At 42.6% G+C, this 20,932-nt stretch overlaps 1 protein-coding gene across 2 annotated transcripts in view; it reads left to right on the top strand.

Moving 5' to 3' along the window:
- Positions 1-20,932, top strand: part of nudt5 (nudix (nucleoside diphosphate linked moiety X)-type motif 5) — a 40,126-nt gene that overhangs the window by 258 nt on the left and 18,936 nt on the right. Inside the window, exons 1-3 of one of the 2 annotated variants that reach the window (XM_072563031.1) lie at positions 13,598-13,796; positions 14,140-14,207; positions 15,664-15,716. In XM_072563031.1, coding sequence (XP_072419132.1) covers positions 13,752-13,796; positions 14,140-14,207; positions 15,664-15,716 — 166 coding nt within the window. In that variant the 5' untranslated portion in view covers positions 13,598-13,751. Of the gene's footprint in view, positions 1-13,594; positions 13,797-14,139; positions 14,208-15,663; positions 15,717-20,932 lie in introns of those variants that run through there. The other variant, XR_011955325.1, reaches the window with a different exon arrangement.

Below are 20,932 nucleotides of genomic sequence, written 5' to 3'. Positions count from 1 at the left end.
GTAAATAGTTAAAACATTACTCCTTATATTGTTGTAGTTCCATTTTTTTTCTTGTACATTTGAAAGGGTGATCCCTGTTCTACAAGTTCCCTCAGATTTAGTTCAATTTGAGAGAATGTCCTTCAGGGAAGGAAATCTGCCACCTTTCCCTGGTCTGGCCTATAGGTGACTCCAGACCCACAGCAATGTGGTTGATTCATAACCACCTTCTGCGTAATTAGGGATGGGCAATAAGTGCTGGCCTGGCCAGTGATGCCCTCATCCCAGGAATGAATAAATGAAGTTACTTACAGAGTTACATTGTACTTTACTCAAAAACTGCATGAATCCATGTAAGATTCTGTTAACTCACTTTTTAGATTAGAATCAGTCTAAACATTGTGGCACAGACAGCAGAACACAGGGGGCTAACACCTTCAACATCTTAACATCTTATCTGGGCTGACACCAATTGTTACAGTTAACCTGAGAATGTCACTTTTTTGTGATTAACATATGAAAAAAGTGAAACTATCGTGGTCCTTCTAACAGATGAGAGACTTAACAAGCAATCAAGATAGTTTTCAATATATAATTTCAGTTACATCACACTGTAAACTTTTGCTAAAAATTCTGTCTTACAGTTGTGTACTCCACAACCACCTGATGAAGGAACAGTGCTCCGAAAGCTAGTGCTTCCAATTAAACATGTTGGACTATAACCTAGTGTTGTGTGATTTTTAATTTTGGAGAGGAGAATTGATCATTCAGATAATCTCACTTCACATTGTTCGTTTTGTTTCCTTATTGTAAATGACACATTTAAATAGTACTTTCAGTTAATGCATGTACTCCCACACTTTCTCTGAATTATCTGAACAGAAATCAAAGGGAATGGAATACAAAAATAGAGGTTTTGCTAAAACTACTAGTTCGACCTCAGTAGGAATTCTGCAAACAGTTAAGGAATGATATACAGTACTGGAATTGGAGACAATACTGAAAAAGTTGATTAGACTGAAATTGGGTATGGGAGAAAGTGAGGACTGCAGATCAGAATTGAGAGTGTGGTGCTGGAAAAGCACAGCAGGTCAGGCCGCATCTGAGGAGCAGGAATGTCAACGTTTCGGGCATAAGCAATTCCTGATGAAGGGCTTATACCTGAAACGTCGAATCTCCTGCACCGCGGATGTGGCCTAACCTGCTGTGCTTTGTCACCACCATATTCTCAAGTCTGATACCAGGTACAGAGGAACTGTCTTATGAAGAGATTGGACTTGTACTCACTTGAATTTAGAATCAGAGGAAACATTGTTGAAACATATCAGATTCTTAGAGGGCCTGAAAGGGTAGATGCTGAGAGGTCGTTTCCCCTTGTGGGAGAGTTTAGGACAGTCTCAGAATAAGAAGTCAGATATTTAAAACAGAGATGTCTCCATCAGAAAGTAATGAATCAATGAAATTAATGACTACAGAGGGCTGTTGAGGTTGGGTCATTTAGTATATTCAAGGCTGAGGTAGACATTTTTTTATTCAGTACAGGAGTGGAGTGTTGTGGGGGAAAGACAAGGAAATGGAATTGAGGATTATCAGATCAGTCATGATCTCATTGGTGGAGCAGACTCATTTGACCTGAATGGCTAACTTCTGCTCCTTTACCTTATGGTCTTAAGGACGTTTGTACAGTTAGTTTTCAGCATTGTCTTGTGTTCTCAACTTCTCTCTTTTCAGTCACACTCCATTTTATCTCAAGCTTCATTGTGCTAAAGTCTTTTTTTTTTTGTCCTCGTTCTGTTAGTTGTTAATTGTTCTGTATAATAAAACTTGCATATAGTTATTTTCCCTTTTTTGTTTTGTGAGACATAATTGGTTAAGGGAAGAGTGTTGGCGTGGAATGTGGGAGAATGTGCCCCAGGGAACTTGGATCAGGCCTGGTTAAGTTGGGGGTTAGGACCCAAAATTGAAGCGTGAACTGAAATCTTTGCATCTTAAGCTTTGAAATATCAATACTGAGATAGAGCTCTAATAGAGTTATAACTAGGCCCCAGCTCTGTCAACACCCCTGAGGGGTTGTGTCAATTTTAAGGCTCGATATGGGTCACAGTCTTTTTAGGAAGAGCAGGCAGAGAGGCCATTGATTGCTGTCTCAGGGGAACACGGCACATTGTACAAATTTGCTCAGCCCCATTTTTGAACTCAGACCTCAGAGTATAGTCCCGTTCCAACAATCTACTTATCAAGAATTGGGAATCTGCTAACAGAGCTATCTTAATAAATAAATCAATAGGTACTTCCTTACGGCTGCAGCAACAATTTTGTTTACATCTTGAATGTAATTGAATATCTTAAAAATGCCCGAAACGTCGATTCTCCTTCTCCTTTGCTGCCTGACCTGCTGCGCTTTTCCAGCAACACATTTTTAAGATCTGATCCCCAGCATCTGCAGTCCTCACTTTCTCCTTGTAATTGAATATCTCAGAGCATTTCACAGGGTGGGGTGGGGCATTTAAAAAGAAAATATGACACTAGGATACGTAAGGTATTGAATCAGATGATAAAATGTTTGTTTGAAGAGATATGTTTTTAAAGAGAAAAGCAAAATAGAGGGGTTTAGGGAAGGAATTCCAAAGCTTTGTGTCAAGAGAATTGAAGGTGTGGCTGCCAGTGATGGGGCAATTAAATTGGGGATGCTGAGGAGTGCAGATATCTTAAAGGGTTGTTGGTTGGAGGCGATCAGAAATAGAGAGGGACAAAGCTATGAGGGGTTTTGAAAACAAGGTGAGAATCTTAAAACCAAGATGTTTTTGGAAGGGAATGAACGGATGTCAGGGAGGTACAGGGAGGCAGAGGAACAGGATCACTGTGAGGTTTGACTTCTCTGATTCTCCACTTGCTGGAATTGGCCTTTCTTCCTCAATTTTCAACATATTACAACTCAAACTGAACAGCACCATTCATGTCCTCATCCACAAAAGTTACACTGCTGTTTAACATTGGCTCAAATTATGACTAATTCAAGGTTTGCCTGCACCTTTTACTTTTAGACTCGCATCACATGATTGCAGGCCATTCTTTTAGCTACTATACTCCTGCCCCCTTCTATCTTAACACTATCTCTTCTCTGCCCCACCACACATTCCCCCCCCCCCACCACACAACTGTCAAAAGCCTTATCAAAATCTTTAGTCTTCCTTCATTCATCTACTGAAATCCATTTCCCTTTAGCTCCTGCTCAGTAATTTTTCTCCTCAGTGTGAGTGCCGAAGAAACATAATGTGCTTTTGGACCATGCAAAGTCCTCCTTACTAACATCTGGGCCTCGTGCTAAAATTAGGGGAATCAAACCTTACATAAATGTCCCAAATGCCACCATTCTCATCCCTGGATATGACCTGCCCCATTCATGTGATATCAAGAAACAGTTGGAGGCACTGGATGCTGCTAAGTTGATGGGCCCTGACAACATTCTGGCAATAGTACTGAAGACTTGTGCTCCAGAACCTGCTACTCCCCTAGCCAAGCTCTTCCAATGTAGTTACAACAATGGCATCTATGCAACAATGTGGTAAATTGCCCAGGTATGTCCTGTACGCATAAATCTAACCTGGCCAATTACTGCCCCAACAGTCTACTGTCGTCCATCAATATAGAGTGATGGAAGTTGTCACCAACAGTGCTGTCAAGCAGCATCTGCTCAGCAACATGCTCATTGTCGCCCAGTTTGGGTTCTGCCAATGTCATTCAGCTCCTGACCTCTTTACCTGGACAAAAGAACTGAATACCACAAATGTGGTGAGAGTGACAGTCCTTGACATCAAAGCTGCATTTGATCAAGTATGGCATCAAGGAGCCTGAGTAAAACTAGAATCAATGGGTTTCAGGGGCAAACTCTCCACTGATTGGAGTCATACCTAACACATAGGAAGATCGGTCATGGTTGTGAGAGGGCAGTCACGTAGAGTAGTGTCCTAGGCCCAACCATCTTCAGCTGTTTCATCAGTGACCTTCCCTCCATCATGAGGTCAGAAGTGGGGGTGTGCAATCATCGGCAAACAATCTTCAGTCCCATTCATCACTCCTTAGATACTGAAGCAGTGCGTACTATCAACAAGATGCACCTTGGCAATTCACCAAGGATCCTTTGACCTTCCAAATCCACAACCTCTTCCATTTTCAAGGACAAAGGCAGCAGATACATGCGAACACCACCCCACATAAATTCCTCTCCGAGCCACTCACTATCCCAACTTGGAAATCTATCACTAGTTCTTCATTGTCGCTAAGTCAGAATCCTGGAAGTGGCTCACTAAGGTCATTGTGGGTCTACCTACAGCACGTGGACTGCAGTACAGGACATAGCTCACCACCACCTTCTCACAGGCAACCAGGATCAGGCAATAAATGCTGGGCCCTGCCAATGACCTCCAATCCCAAGAATGGATAAAAAAGAAACAGTATGTCTTTGAAAGACGTTTGTCACGTGTTTAAAAAAGAAATTGTTGTATTATCATGTTTTTCTTTGTGTTCAGACTTGCTGGTACTTTCCCGTCAGTTTAAATGTCTTTTCGGGAGTCTTTTTGGGGATGCAGATCATTCACCTTTTGGATTTTTAAAAATTCATTCATAGAACATAGAACATTACAGCAGTACAGGCCCTTCGGCCCTCAATGTTGCGCCGCCCTGTCATACTAATCTGAAGCCCATCTCACCTACACTATTCCATGTACGTCCATATGCCTGTCCAATGACGACTTAAATGCACTTAAACTTGGTGAATCTACTACCGTTGCAGGCAAAGCATTCCATACCCTTACTACTCTCTGAGTAAAGAAACTACCTCTGACATCTGTCTCATACCTATCTCCCCTCACTTATAAAGTTGTGTCCCCTCGTGTTTGCAGTCCCCATACTTGGAAAAAGGTTCTCCCTGTCCACCCTTTCTAACCCTCTGATTATTTTGTATGTCTCCATTAAGTCACCTCTCAACCTTCTTCTCTCTAACGAGAATAGCCTCAAGGCCCTCAGCCTTTCCTTGTAAGACATTCCTTCCATACCAGGCAACATCCTAGTAAATCTCCTCTGCACTTCTTCCAAAGCTTCCACATCCTTCTTATAATGTGGTGACCAGAACTGTACACAATACTCCAAGTGTGGCCGTACTAGAGCTTTGTACAGCTGCAGGATAACCTTCTCGTTCCGGAACTCAGTCCCTCTATTAATAAAGGCCAAAACACCGTATGCCTTCTTAACAACCCTGTCAATCTGGGTGGCAACTTTCAGGGATCTGTGTACATGGACACCAAGACCCCTCTGCTCATCTGCACTCCCAAGAATCCTACCATTAGCCCAGTACTTTGCATTCCGATTACTCCGTCCAAAGTGTATCACCTCACAAACTCCATTTGCCACCTCTCAGCCCAGCTCAGAATTCAATCAATGTCTCTCTGCAACCTACTGCATCCTTCGTCACTATCCACAACTCCACCGACCTTAGTGTCATCCGCAAATTTACTAACCCACCCTTCTAAGCCCTCATCCAGGTCATTTATAAACATGACGAACAGCAGTGGACCCAACACCGACCCTTGCGGTATGCCGCTAGTAACTGGACACCAAGATGAACATGTTTCATCAACTACAACCCTCTGTTTTCTTTTAGCAAGCCAATTACTGATCCAAATTGGTATGTCTCCCACAATCCCATTCCTCCACATTTTGTTTAATAGCCTACTGTGGGGAACCTTATCGAACGCCTTGCTGAAATAAATAGGATGTGGAAATATGCACAGGTTCCTCCTACAGAATGTGGGAGGTAAGGGTCACCACCAATGTCCCTGCTGACTGCATCTGCGGGAAGTGCACCCAACTTCAGCTCCTCGAAAAGCATGTTATGGAATTGGAGCTGGAGTTGGACGAACTTCAGGTCATTCGGGAGGCAGTGGGGATTATTGAGAGGCGTTACAGGAAGGTAGTCATACCTCTGGGTTAAAAAAAGAAGGTAGATGGGTTACCATCAGGGAACAGAAAGAGAACCAGCAGGCAGTGCAGGGAAACCCTGTAGCTGTTCCCCTCAACAACAAGTGTACTGTTTTGAATACCGTTGGGGGGAGCAGGCCATGGTGTACAGGTCTCTGGCACGGATTCTGTCCCTGTTGCTCAGAAGGGAAGGGGGAAGAGGAGCAGAGCATTAGTCATTGGGGACTCCATAGTTCGGGGGACAGACAGGAGGTTCTGTGGGAATGAGAGACACTCACGGTTGGTGTGTTGCCTCCCAGGTGCCAGGGTTCGTGATGTCTCTGATCATGTTTTCAGGATCCTTATGGGGGAGGGGGAGCAGCCCCAAGTCGTGGTCCACATAGGCACCAACGACATAGGTAGGAAGAGAGATGAGGATTTAAGGCAGAAATTCAGGGAGGGTAAGGTTGAAGCTAAGAGCTAGAACAAACAGTTGTTATCTTTTTGTTACCCGTGCCACGTGCTAGCGAGATGAGGAATAGGGAGAGAGAGGATTTGAACACGTGGCTACAGGGATGGTGCAGGATGGAGGGTTTTGGATACCTGGATAATTGGGGCTCATTCTGGAGTAGGTGGGACCTCTATAAATGGGATGGTCTTCACCTGAATCAGAGGGATACCAATATCCTGGTGGGGAGGGGGGGGAGGAATTTGCTTATACTCTTCGGGTGGGTTTAAAACTAATTCAGCAGGGAGATGGGAACCTGAATTGCAGTTCGAATATACAGGAGGTTGAGAGTAGGAAGGTCCAAAATAAGGTTTCAGGGTCGCAAGAGGGCACCGGCAGGCAAAAAATTAGTTTGAAGTTTGTCCATTCCCAGGAGCATCTGGAATAAGGTGGGTGAATTTGCAGCATGGGTCATTACCTGGGATTTTCGATGTTATGGTCATTTCAGAGACATGGATAGAGCAGGGACATGAATGGATATTGCATGTTCCAGTACTTAAATATTTCAGTAAGAACAAAGAAGATGGTAAAAGAGGTGGAGGTGTGGCATTGTTAGTCAAGGACAATATTGTGGCTGCAGAAAGGACGTTTGAGGACTCGTCAACTGAAGTAGTATGGGCTGACTTTAGCAACCGGAAAGGAGAGGTTACCCTGTTGGGAGTTTTCTACAGTCCTCTGAATAGTTCCAGAGATGTAGAGGATAGGATAGGATAGCAAAGATGATCCTCGATAGGAGCAAGAGTGACAGGGTAGTTGTTATGGGGGACTTGAACTTCCCAAATATTAACTGGGAATACTGTAGTTCAAGTACTTTAGTCCATTGTATGCAGGAGGGTTCCACACAGTATGTGGACAAGCCAACAAGGGGTGAGGCCACATTAGATTTGGTACTGGGTAATGAACACAGCCAGGTGTTAGATTTGGAGGTAGGTGAGCTCTTTGGTGATAGTGACCACAATTCAGTTATGTTTACATTAGCAATGGGCAGGGATAGGTATACACCAGAGGGCAAGAGCTACAGCTGGGGGAAAGGTAATTACAATGCGATAAGACAAGATTTAGGATACATAGGATGGGGAAGGAAACTGCAGGGGTTGGGCACAATAGAAATGTGGAGTTTATTCAAGGAACATTTACTGTGTGTCCTTGATAAGTATGTTGAATTGAATTGAATTTATTGTCACATGTACCGAGGTACAGTGAAAAGCTTTGTCTTGCAAGCAATACAGGCAGATCACAGAGTTAAGTAGCGCTGGTAAGTAAGTTATAGGTAAACAACAGCAAAAACAAAAACACAGGTACAGACGAATGTTAAGAGTTTGTGAGTCCATTCAGTATTCTAACAACAGTAGGGTAGAAACTGTTACGAAACCAACTGGTGCGTATGTTCAGGCTTCTGTACCTTCTCCCCGATGGTAGAGGTTGTAGAAAAACATTGTCAGGGTGGGATGGATCTTTGGGAATGCTGGCAGCCTTTTCCTTGACAGCGGACCTGGTAGATGGATTCTATCGATGGGAGGTTGGCCTTTGTGATTGTCCGGGCTGAGTTCACCACTCTCTGTAACCGTCTCCAATCTTGAAAAGTACAGTTGCCATACCAGGTAGTGATACATCCAGACAGAATGCTCTTGATATATGCGTACCTATAAAAGTTGGCAAGGGTATTTGCCGGCATGCCAAATTTCCTCAGCTGCCTGACAAAAGATTATGTTGTTGGGCCTTTGTAACTCGTGTATCCACGTGAAGAGTCCAGGAAAACTTGTTGTGGATAACCACTCCCAGGAACTTGACACTCTCCACTCATTCCACCTCTGTGCTGTTAATGTGTAGGAGGGCATGACTAACATCACGCCGAAAGTCAATATTGAGTTCCTTGGTTTTGCTGGCATTATGAGCTAGGTTGTTCTCAGTGTACCATTTTTCCAGGTCTTCTACCTCCCGTCTGTAGTCTGTTTCATCGCCACCTGAGGTTCGACTGACTATGGTGGTGTCATCAGCGAACTTGAAAATGGCATTAGTCTGGTATTTGGCGACACAGTCATGGGTATTCAGTGAGTACAGTCAGGGGCTGAGACGCACCCTTGGGGGTTGTAGTATTGAGTGTTAGTGAGGATGCAATATTGTCCCCAGTTTTCACTGGTTGTGGCCTGTGGGTCAGAATCTGAGGATCCAGTTGCAGAGAGTACCTGTCAGAGGAAGTTGTCGAGCGCAGGAGTCGTGGCTTACTAAGGAAGTTGAATCTCTTGTCAAAAGTAAGAAGTCTTCTGTTAGGATGAGATGTGAATGCTCAATTAGGGTGATTGAGAGTTATAAGGTAGCCAGGAAAGACCTAAAGAGAAAGCTAAGATGAGTGAGGAGGGGACTTGAGAAGTTGTTGGCAGATATGGTAAGGGAAAACTCTAAAGTTTTCTATAGGTATATAAGGGAAAAAAGAATGATTAGAATAGGGTTAGGGCCAATCGAGGACAGTAGTGGGAGGATGTGCCTGGAGTCAGAGGAGATAGGGGAAGCACTAAATGAATATTTTTCATCAGTATTCACACTGGGAAAAAGACAATGTTGTCAAGGAGAATACTGAGATACAGGCTACTAGACTAGATGGGATCGAGGTGAAAACAATGACTGCAGATGCTGAAAATCAAATACTGGATTAGTGGTGCTGGAAGAGCACAGCAGTTCAGGCAGCATCCAACGAGCAGCGAAATCAACGTTTCGGGCAAAAGTCCTTCATCAGGAATAAAGGCAGTGAGCCTGAAGCATGGAGAGATAAGGTAGAGGAGGGTGGGGGTGGGGAGAGAGTAGCATAGAGTACAATGGGTGAGTGGGGGAGGGGATGAAGGTGATAGGTCAAGGAGGAGAGGGTGGAGTGGATAGGTGGAAAAGAAGATAGGCAGGTCGGACAAGTCAAGGAGACAGTAACTGAGCTGGAAGTTTGAAACTCTCATTTCCCCTTCCCCCACCTCATCCTAGTTTCAAACTTCCAGCTCAGTTACTGTCTCCTTGACTTGTCCGACCTGCCTATCTTCTTTTCCACCTATCCACTCCACCCTCTCCTCCTTGACCTATCACCTTCATCCCCTCCCCCACTCACCCATTGTACTCTATGCTACTCTCTCCCCACCCCCACCCTCCTCTACCTTATCTCTCCATGCTTCAGGCTCACTGCCTTTATTCCTGATGAAGGACTTTTGCCCGAAACGTTGATTTCGCTGCTCGTTGGATGCTGCCTGAACTGCTGTGCTCTTCCAGCACCACTAATCCAGTAGATGGGATCGAGGTTCACAAGAAGAAGGTGTTAGAAATTCTGATTTGGAGATGCTGGTGTTGGACTGGGGTGTACAAAGTTAAAAATCACACAACACCAGGTTATCATCTGACAGGTTTATTTGGAAACACTAGCTTTTGGAGCGCTGCTCCTTCATCAGGTGGTTGTGGAGTATAAGATTGTAAGACACAGAATTTAGAGCAAAAGTTTACAATGTGATGTAACTGAAATTACACATTGAAAAAGACCTGGATTGTTTGTTAAGTCTCTCATCTTTTAGAATGAACATGCTGGTTTCAATTCTTTTGTATGTAAATCGCAGAACGGTTTTTAAAAGTTACATTCTGAAGCTAACTTTAACAATTGGTGTCATGTCGGCCCAGATAGTGTATTGAAGGTGCGAGTTGTCCTGTGTGAGACTGTCTGTGCCACAATGGTCAGACTGATTCTAATCTAAAAACCTTAACGGGGACCTTGAGTTCATGTCACACTACATGTGACCCCATTGCACTATACGCACACACAGACACACACACACTCACACAGACCCTCTCTCATAAGCTCACACATACACTCCCACACTCACACATGAACCCTCTCACAGATTTCTACCCTTTTACACTCACACTCACACATACGCATACTCTCTGTCAGACATTTATACCCCTCCATGCACACACCCACCCACCCACATGCACACATACACATATAGGTTTGTGGGGTGAATTTGTACTTGCAAAATTACATTTTATTTGCTCAAAATCTGCATGAATCCATGTAAGATTCTGTAAGTCTGTTTTTTAGATTAGTATCAGTCTGACCATTGTGGCACAGATAGTCTCACACAGGACAGCTCACCCCTTCAATGCATTATCTGGGCCGACATGACACCAATTGTTAAAGTTCACCTCAGAATGTAACTTTTTAAAAAAGATTGCGATCTACATATGAAAGAACTGAAGCCAATATGTTCATTACTCCTTTACATTCCTCAAAAACTGCATAAACCCATGTAAGATTCTGTAATTCTGTTTTTTTTAAGATGATAATCAGTCTGACCATAGTGGCACAGACAGTCTCACACGGGCAGCTCACACCTCAAATACATTATCTGGGCCAACATGACACCAATTGTTAAAGTTCACCTGAGAATGTAACTTCTAAAAAAGTTCTACGATTTACATATGAAAGAACTGAAACCAATATATTCATTCTAAAAGATGAGAGACTGAACAAACAATCCAGGTCTTTTTCAATATATAATTTCAGTTACATCACACTGTAAACTTTTGCTATAAATTCTGTGTCTAACGATCTTATACTCCACAACCACCTGATGAAGGAGCAGCGCTCCAAAAGCTAGTGCTTTCAAATAAACCTGTTGGACTATAACCTGGTGTTGCATGATTTTTAACTTAGAAATTCTGGTGAGTGTACAAATAGATAAAGCCCCTGGGCTGGATGGGATTTATACTAGGATTCTCTGGGAAGCCAGGGAGGAGATTGCCAAACGTTTGGCTTTGATCTTTGTACTGTCATTGACTACAGGAATGCCAGAAGACTGAGGGACAGCAAATGTTGTTCCCTTGTTCAAGAAGGGGAGTAGAGACAACCCTGGTAATTGTAGACCAGTGAGCTTTACTTTGGCTATGGGCAAAGTGTTGGAAAAGGTTATAGGAGGTAGGATTTATAATCATCTAGAGAGGAATAAGTTGATTAGGGATGGTCAACACGGTTTTGTGAAGGGTAGGTCATGCCTCACAAACCTTATTGAGTTCTTTGAGAAGGTGACCAAACAAGTGGATGAGGGTAAAGCCGTTGATGTAGCCTTTATGGGTTTCAGTAAGGTGTTTGATAAGGTTCCCCATGGTAGGCTCTTGCACAAAATACAGTGGCATGGGATTGAGGGTGATTTAGTGGTTTGGATCAGAAATTGGCTAACTGAAAGAAGGCAGAGGGTGGTGGTTAATGGGAAATGTTCATCCTGGAGTTCAGTTACTTGTGGTCTATCGCAAGGATCTGTTTTTGGGTCCACTGCTGTTTGTCATTTTTATAAGCGAGGGTGTGGGTGTGGAATGATTGGTTAATAAATTTGCGGACAACACTAAAATTGGTACAGTTGTGGATAGTACCGAAGGATGTTGCAGATTACAGAGAGATGGAGATAAGCTGTAAAGGTGGGCTGAGAGGTGGCAAATGGAGTTTAATGCAGAAAAGTGTGAGGTGATTCACTTTGGAAGGAGAAATGGGCAAATGGTAAGATTCTTGGTAGTGTAGATGAGCAGAGAGATCTTTGTCCATGTACATAGATCTCTCAAACTTGCCACCCAGGTTGATAGGACTATTAAGAAGGCATACAGTGTGTTAGCTTTTATTGGTAGAGGGATTCAGTTTCAGAATCATGAAGTCATGCAGCAGCTGTACAAAACTCTGGTGTGGCCACATTTGGAGTATTGCATACAGTTCTGGTCATCACATTATAGGAAGGATGTGGAAGCTCTGGAAAGGGTTCAGAGGAGATTTACTGGGATGTTGCCTAATATGGAGGGAAGGCCTTACGAGGAAAGGTTCAGAGACTTGAGGCTGTTTTTGTTAGAGAGAAGAAGGTTGAGAGGTGACTTAATTGAGACATATAAGATAATCAGAGGGTTAGATCAGGTGGACAGTGAGATGGATGGTAATAGATAGCATAGCTTCAAATTGAGGGGTAATAGATACAGGACAAATGTCAGGGGTAGTTTCTTTGCTCAGGGTAGTAGGGGCGTGGAATGGCTTGGCTGCAATAGTAGAAGATTCGCCAATTTTAAAGGCATATGGACAAGAATGGAAAAGTGTAGGTTAGATGGGCTTCAGATTGGTTTCACAGGGCAGCGCAACATTTAGGGCCAGAGGGCCTGCACTGCGCTGTAGTGTTCCATGTATTTATTGCCCATAGAGCAGTTAAGAATCAACCACATTGCTGTGGGTCTGGAGTCACATGTAGGCCAGACCAGGTGAGGATGGCAGTTTCCTTCCCTAAAGGACATTCGTGAACCCGACAATCAGCAATGGATTCATGGTCATCATCAGACTCTTAATTCCAGATTTTTATTGAATTCAAATTCCATGTTCCAAACTTAACTATCAACTTGAGGATCTATCAGCAAACATGGAATCAAATAATACAGTATTGAATTCAAATGTGCCATGACGGGATTCAAACCCAGGATCCCAGAACATTACCTGGGTCTTTGGAATGGCTGTCCAGTGATAATACCACGAGGCCATCACCTCCCCTAATTTCTTTACCTGAGACTTCAGATCAGTGTTAATGAGCTAATCAACCACATGAAGCATTGCAGATAAACCCAACCTCTCAAAATAACAGTAAAATAATAGCTTAAATCATATGAGAGGAATTTAAATAGTCAATTTCACTTACTAAGCTAATCTTTATACCTTATTGGAAAAAAAAGGTCCAGAATGTGAATCATATTTTAATGATAAATAATTATTTTGTTCTTTTGTTGCAAGCATGACTAACTCTAGCAATTATTATTTAAATTTACTTGAAGTTTCTGCAGCACCTTGGATGAGTCTGTCTGTTTTCTTTTGGGGCTTGACGGTGATTTATCAATTGCCAACGCACTTTTCTGTTATTTTTATGGCCAGTTTAAGGTTCTTTATATCTGTAGCCAGTCCCATATGATTCATGTACCTGGATGGATTTATGCTGATGCCTTTAATAAGTCTACAGCTTAGACTTGTTTTCTGAGCTGCAAATGGCTTAGAGCCAAGAGTAGAGACAATGATAAAAGAGATATTAGTTTTTATTTTCTGTGACAGTTGAGTTATTTTGTGCTGGTGATGTTTTAGCAAACATTGAGCTTAAACAAATCTTCCTTCAGTTTGCTTTGTAGATTGAGAAACTTTGATGAGAGCACAGAGTGACCTGGCCAGAATCCATAAACAGAGCATTGTTATTCCTGAGTCCAAAGGTCCATTTGATTTGCTTCCACTGTGCAAAGCAAAGTTAACTATCAACTTCAGGGACCATCAGCAAACATGGAACCAAATAATACAGCTAACCAATCAATCGTCAAAGAAGAGGTAACATGTTCAAATTGCTCTATAGTTTTGATCTCATACATGCTGATCAACCACAAAGCCAGCACACTCTGCAAAATGACTTTCACTTCAGCTAGTATTTGTGGTTATGTGTTTCCAGCCTGAGTACTCTACTTTTCCCTCCATCTCTCCGAACATCCCTCACCCCCATCCTAAACTACTTAATTGAGTGACACTGAGGACAATTATAGCTGTCCTGCTGCAGTGCAATTATCCCCTTAGATCAGGGATCAGCCTTGGATCTTCCTGATCTATCCTTGTGGGTCAAAGTCAGTAAAACTGAGTTCATTCTGCTCTGTTGAACATGATATTAATTCATTTCTAGGTACTGGCAAAAGGCAAATGGGCTCAACTTTTACAGACAACCTACATAGATCCTACTGGCAAAACCAGGTATGGTGGGGGAAAATATTTCATTTTTTTGAGCTTTCTGCCACAACTTGATAAAGAAGTATTCATCCTACAAGATCTGGAATTTCAGGATTTAAAATCATTGTGGCTGAGAAGGAAATGTAGCCAGATTCTGTAGTTACTGCTTGTTGGAATCTCTATTAGCCAGCAAGTAGTTCATAACTTATGGGCAATAGCCCTGAACTCCTCCTTCCACATTACTCTTGATAACAGGTACGTAATCTGGAAGATCAATGTGTCATGACTAATTGTATTTGCTGGGGCCTTAGCTATTTATATTTTGTGTTAATGATATGCATGAAGGGACATAACGTATTGTGGCCATATTTGTTGAGGATACAACGATGGGTAGGAAAGCAAGGAATGAGGAGGATAGAAAGAATTTATAATACATAGATTAAGCGAGAACATTAACAGAGCATAATGTGGAAAAATGTGAAGTCATCCACTCTGCCAGGAAGAATAGAAAAGCAGGTATTGTTTAATTGAAGGGAGACTGCAGAATACTACAGTACAGATGGATCTGTGTGTCCTTGTACACTGGCACAACAAATACTTAGGAAGGCAAATGGAATGTTGACCTTTATTGCAAAGGGAACTGGAATATAAAAGGGAAATTTTGTTATGGCTGTACAGGTGAGACCGCACCTGGAGTACAGTGCATACTTGGACTTCCTTCCTTGGTATTTGGATGTGTATGTATTGGAAGCAGTTCAGAGAAGATTGGCTAGGCTGATGCCTGGATTGCCTTCCTCAGAAGCAGTGAGCCTGTACTCACTGGAGTCGAGGAGAATGAGAGGTGATCTTAATGAAATATATAAAATGCTGAGTGTGCTTCGCAGACTGAATGTTGGGGGTTTCTGTTTTAAAATAGAAATGATGAGGATTTTCTGTTCTCAAAGGGTCATTGGTCTTTGGAATTTTTTTCCACAGTCATTGGATGTATCTATGGCTGAGTTTGGCAGAGTTGGGGGTTTTGTGGACCAGGCAGGCAAGGGTTAAGGGGCTGAATAACCACCTGCTCCTATTTCCCATGCTTTTGTGCGTGAATATAATTCTTAGATCGATTCTTGAATGTTGCTCTTTATTTCCTATGTGTTGCTTATTCTAGTGCTACAACTAACAACTCACTTTTCCTCTGCTGGCTTTGTACATCTCTTCTTCATCCCATCACCTGGTAACTGTGCCTTCATCCCCTCTAACGATTTGCTCTGGAGTTCCTTCAGTAAATTCTTCTGTCTCCTCCTTGCTGTTTTGTTCAAAGGCTTTCTTAAAGCCAACTCTTTGACCAAATTTATGGTTGTGTCTCTTGGTTTAGCTTCTATAATTGCCTAATTACACGTCAGTGAAGCTCACTGATGCATTTTTATAAATTAAAAACATTAAAGTAATGACAAATCTAAATATTGTTTTATTTGCATTATTTTTGTTTAAATAGGGTTTGGGAAACAGTGAAACGAACAACCAGGAAACCAAGCAGTAAATCTGATGGTGAGTGAACGATCAGAATTCTCATCGTTTATTACCCATGCCTGTTTTCTGTTCTGTGGCTGGATTCCCTGCGATAACATCAGTTGGTCTCAGATGTAAGTGCAGTGTACAGTAATCATTTTAACTTGAACATTTGCAGATACAGAAACCTTAAGCCAAATGTGATTCATTTTCTCATTCACTTTGAGACAGTGCTGCATTGCATGTTTACGCAAGATTGTAGATGCATTTGCCCTATAAAATACCAATGTTACCAAATGGCAGACGACCACTGGTCACCTGCACATGTGCAGATGGTGTAATAACATCTCACTACTATGACAGAACGTACAAGCTATCCCCTGGCTGCCCTTTCGCCTAGTGGTCGCATTCACAATAAACATAGCCAGAAAATAACAATTACAACTGTATTGTCTCTAAAGTTGCTACAACCAGAAAAAGTATTATGCATCAAATGTTTCCATGGAAAATTTGACAGAATGACCCTATAACACTCTACTTAATATATTGGACTCTGTTATATATTGATGTCTAGTCAGTAAACAGCTAATTACTAATTGGCTAGAAATCAGTTGTGTGTGGAGTAAGTATTCCATTAAAACCACAATCACGGCTGCACTAGAGTGTGAAACGATACCTCCCTTAGCAATCTTCTACCAATTAGCGTGGCAATATGGGCTTCGAGTTCTCATCTTCCCTAGCCTAAACTATGATCGGTTCAAACATCTGGGAATGAAAAGACAGGCAGCACTCATAATAGATCCTCAATCACCCTTTCAAAATTTCAATTCTGATTTCTGACTATTTGCAGTTGTGCCACATCACCCACTCATTAATACAATCTGAGTTGGTCACCTGAAATCATCTCATCTCAATAAGAATCCTTTTTTTTGACCAAATGGAGAATTTCTGAATTAGCCTTGTCCTTTTGAGTTGAAGGAGCATTACATAGAGATGCAATTGGAACAAATAAGTCATTTATTTTTATTCATTTGTGGGAAGTGGGTGTTGCTGGCTGGTTTAGCATTTATGGCCCAACCCTAAATGGTGACCTGCCTTCTTGAACCACTACAGTCCATGGATAGAGAGAGTTAAGTCCGCCCATTTAATAATCAAAAACCTGGCTACATTACTCAATAAATCATTGTTGACCACTACATCAACATGAAGGGTTTCTACTTCCATGGTTGACCATTTAAACTTTTATTTGATGAGACTGACTATATCCTAAAGATATTGAGAACAGTAACAGGTGTTGCTGTATCTATCCACACTCTTGCCTTGTTCCCATGTTCAGACTGTAGTTTGAAGCTGATCCCAGATGAAAACTTAGTTGCTGCCACCTTTCACTCTTTTGTTTATAAAAAAAATGCCAGTCTGGCCTTTACTGCAAGGGGATTAGAGTATATGACTCAAGAAGTCTTTCTATGGGGGATCTAAGATGGTGACAATCTGAGAAGATCACACTGCAGAGCTTCGCATCGAAGCAGGAGCAGGACGGTCCTTTAGCCCGCCCAACCCAGGTCATCAGGATTTCTTGGGGCTTTGGAAAGCTTGTGGAGCCCCAAGAAACATTTAAAAATTGACTTACCTGTATTTTCAGCTGTCCAGAAATACCTAAAAAGGGAGGAGGAGCATCCGAGGCCGGGTCTGCAGCTCAGCCTGCAGCAGCCTCGGAGCCGATTACTCTCCAGGACCTGGTGAACCAGCACTCGAAATCTTGCGAGATGCTGGGGAAAGAGATTGAAGCGAAGCTGGCTCCAATCTCTCTCATGCTGCAGAAGTATGAGCAGCAGCTGGGAGACCTGGAGAAGAGGACGGATGAGGTGGAGCACAGGGTCACAGTGATGGAAGCTGATGCCAGTTCATTCAAGGATGAGATCCAAGCTCTGAAGACGCAGGTTCGTAATTTGCGTGACCAAGTGGATCTTGAAAATGGGCAGGAGAAAAAACATTTGGATCATCGGTCTGCCTGAGGGTAAGGAAGGTGAGCGGCCTGTGGAATTTGTTGAAGATTGGCTTCCGAAATTCCTTGACTTGGAGACTGGCATGAGAGGATTGAGGATAGAGAGGGCTCAGTGGGTCGCAGCGTGGAGGTCAGGTCTGGGTCAAGGCCCTCGTCCTTTCCTGGTGCGGTTCCATCATTACCGGGATAAAGAGAGAGTCATGGAGGCTTCCAGACTCCAGGGGAAGGATCCAAAGGCCCTAATTTACGAGGGGTCTGAAATGATGTTTTTTCAGGACTTTTCAGTAGTGGTGATCCAGAAATGAAAATCATATGATGGTGTCAAGAGAATACTGAAGGACTTGGGATTCAGTACTCCCCGAGATGCCCAGAGGGCTTTGGATCACCTTAGATGGATCCATGCATTTCTTTGACACATCGCAGAAGGCAAGAGAGTTTGTGGACAAACTAACCTAATTTAAACAATTGTAGTATGTATAAATATTGTGCTTGGATATGCGTTTATCATTCTGTAAAAGAAATGGAGGAAATCTGGTTGGAGCTTTGTTTTTCCCCCTTTTTCTTTCCGCTTTTGACAATAATTTGGTTCAAACTATGTCTGGCAGTGGTTAAGATGTACATTTTAAATTTGTAAGTTGGGACATACCAAAGGATGGGTGGGGTATTTATTCCCTTTTTTTTAATAAAATAATTTTTTTTATTCAAATTGATATTCTGGGGGTGTTTATTCTTTTTAGCTTGTGCTTGCGATGCGGCTCTAGCTGGGAGAAGTGAAGGTGGTTGAGATGGTTAGATGCCTATTTATGGGCAGTTCGGGACAGGTAGTTGCCCCCTCCGGGCAGGGGGTGAGTTCCCCTACTCAGCACTATTGGCGCTTTATATGTTGGTTTGTTTTCTGATTTTTGTTGTTTTTTATTTTAATAATTTTGTATGTTTGTTAAATGTAGTGGTTTTAGTTTATGTAGTTTTTTATATTTGGTGGACCATGCGACACTAAGACGCAGCAATTTGTGGTTCGGGTTCCTCCTCTCCGGAATTTAAATATAATTGCAGAAGATTATGGCTAATGATTTCATTAAATGGTTTACCTGGAATATCAAGGGAAGTCACTCACCAATTAAGCGGAAGAAGATACTCTTGAGTCTTAGAAAGGAGAAGGTGGATATTGCTTTGTTACAGGAGATACATTTGGATGAGAAGGAGCATCTGAAATTACAGCAGAATGGCTTTGACTGAGTTTATTTTTCTTCATTTAATACCAGAAGTAGGGGAGTGGCTATATTGGTAAGGAAAAATCTCTGATTTAAATTGTTGGAATGTGTTAAAGACACATACGGGAGGTTTGTAATTCTTAAAGCCTTGATAAATGGGGAAGGATATGATATTTTAAATGTTTATTGTCCCCCAGCTCATCCTCTTAAATTCTTGGTAGATGCTTTTCTAAACTGATAAGTCTCAAGTCTCGGCACATCACTATAGGGGGAGATTTTAACTGCCTCATGGACCCCACAGTAGACAGATTACCTAAAGGTCCCTCGATACCCTCTGCACAAACTAAACAGTTATTGGGTTTGTGTGGGGAATTAGGGTTGGTGGACGTCTGGAGGTGTCTCCACCCTACAGGTAGGGATTTCACGTTTTTCTCCAATCCGCATAGTTGTCTCACAAGGATTGATTTTTTTCTGACCCCTGCAGTAACCCTGAATCTGGTGGCATCCTGTATGTTTGGTAATATTGCCATCTCTGGTCATGCTCCAGTGTACTCATGGTTAAAATTAAGGATGTTGCAGTGGATTCAAGGTACTGGTGAATGGACCCTTTATTCTCATGGACAGTAAACTTGTGGAGTATTCCTCTAGGGAATTTCAGGCATTCCTAGACATCAACATAGGCTCGGTTGATAGCTCATCTGTTCTCTGGGAAACAGACAAAGCTTATGCCAGGGGGTTAGTTATTTCATATTCCGCCAGTAGGAAGCGGCAGAAGGGTGAGCAGCAACGTCTCGTTGAAGGCAGCCGAGAAGGCCTATTTTGACAGACCCTCGTTGGTCAAACTACAGAGGATCACGGCACTGCGGTCTGCACTAAATTCCGTGCTCACGCAGACGGCAAAGAAAGAGCTGGCTTTTGCAAAGCAAAGGTTATACGAGCATGGTGACAAGCCAGGCAAATACTTAGCATACCTTGCCAGAAAGAGAAGTGTCCCACAAACCATTACAGCGATTAGGGAAGGGTCTGGGAACCTAACATGTGATTCTAAAAAGATTAATGTGGTGTTCCTGAGATTCTATCTAAATTATATCAGTCTGAGAATTGTGAGGAGTGGCAGGCCAAAATGCAATCCTTTTTTTTTTAGAGATCTGAAGCTCCCGGGTATGACTCCCGAACAACAGTCCTTTCTCAAAGCCCCATTATCAGAGCAAGAAGTGCAGGAAGCTGTGAGGCAGCTTCAGAGTGGAAAGGCGCCCGGTCCTGATGGACTTCCTAGTGAATTCTATAAGGAATTTATAAGTATACTGTCAGGCCTGATGCTGAATATGTGCAATGATTCATACAGTCATGTTTGTCTCCCACCATCTCTGAGAGAGGCCAATATTTCACTTATCCTTAAAAAAGGGAAGGATCCGGAAGACTGTGCTTTGTATAGGCCCATCTCGCTCTTAAATGTGGACTTTAAGATACTCTCTAAGGCTCTCGTGTTAAGACTGGAGACTGTGTTACCCTCTATTATTAAAGAGGATCAGACGGGCTTCATAAAGGGTCGCAGATCCTCCAATAATGTTAGGAGGCTGCATAACGTAATTCAAGCATGCCAACAGCAGTCAATACAGGGATTGGTGATTTCTTTAGATGCAGAGAAGGCATTTGACCGAGTTGAGTGGCCGTACCTTTTCTATACTCTAGACCGGTTTGGTCTGGGTGAAGTTTTTGTAAGATGGGTAAAGGTTCTCTACAGTGTACCTCTCGCTGCGGTCATTATCAACGGGGTACAATCAAGCAATTTTAATATTTCTAGGGGCAGCCGGCAGGGCTGTCCCCTTCCACCATTACTTTTTACGTTGGTGATTGAACCGTTGGCAGAGGCCATTCATGGGGATCTCAATATATCGGCTCCAGAAGTGGGGTCAAAATTACATAAGATCTCGCTGTATGCAGACGATGTTCTAATTTCCTTGACAAATCCAGCAGTCTCAGTGCCTTGCCCAATACAATGCATACACGCGTTTGGCGCTTTTTCAGGATATAAGATT

This window comes from Chiloscyllium punctatum, chromosome 44, assembly GCF_047496795.1.
Source record: "Chiloscyllium punctatum isolate Juve2018m chromosome 44, sChiPun1.3, whole genome shotgun sequence".
In the NCBI taxonomy this organism is placed as follows: domain Eukaryota; kingdom Metazoa; phylum Chordata; class Chondrichthyes; order Orectolobiformes; family Hemiscylliidae; genus Chiloscyllium; species Chiloscyllium punctatum.
The sequence above is the reverse complement of the archived record's forward strand: the minus strand, read 5'-3'. Positions and strand labels throughout refer to the sequence as shown.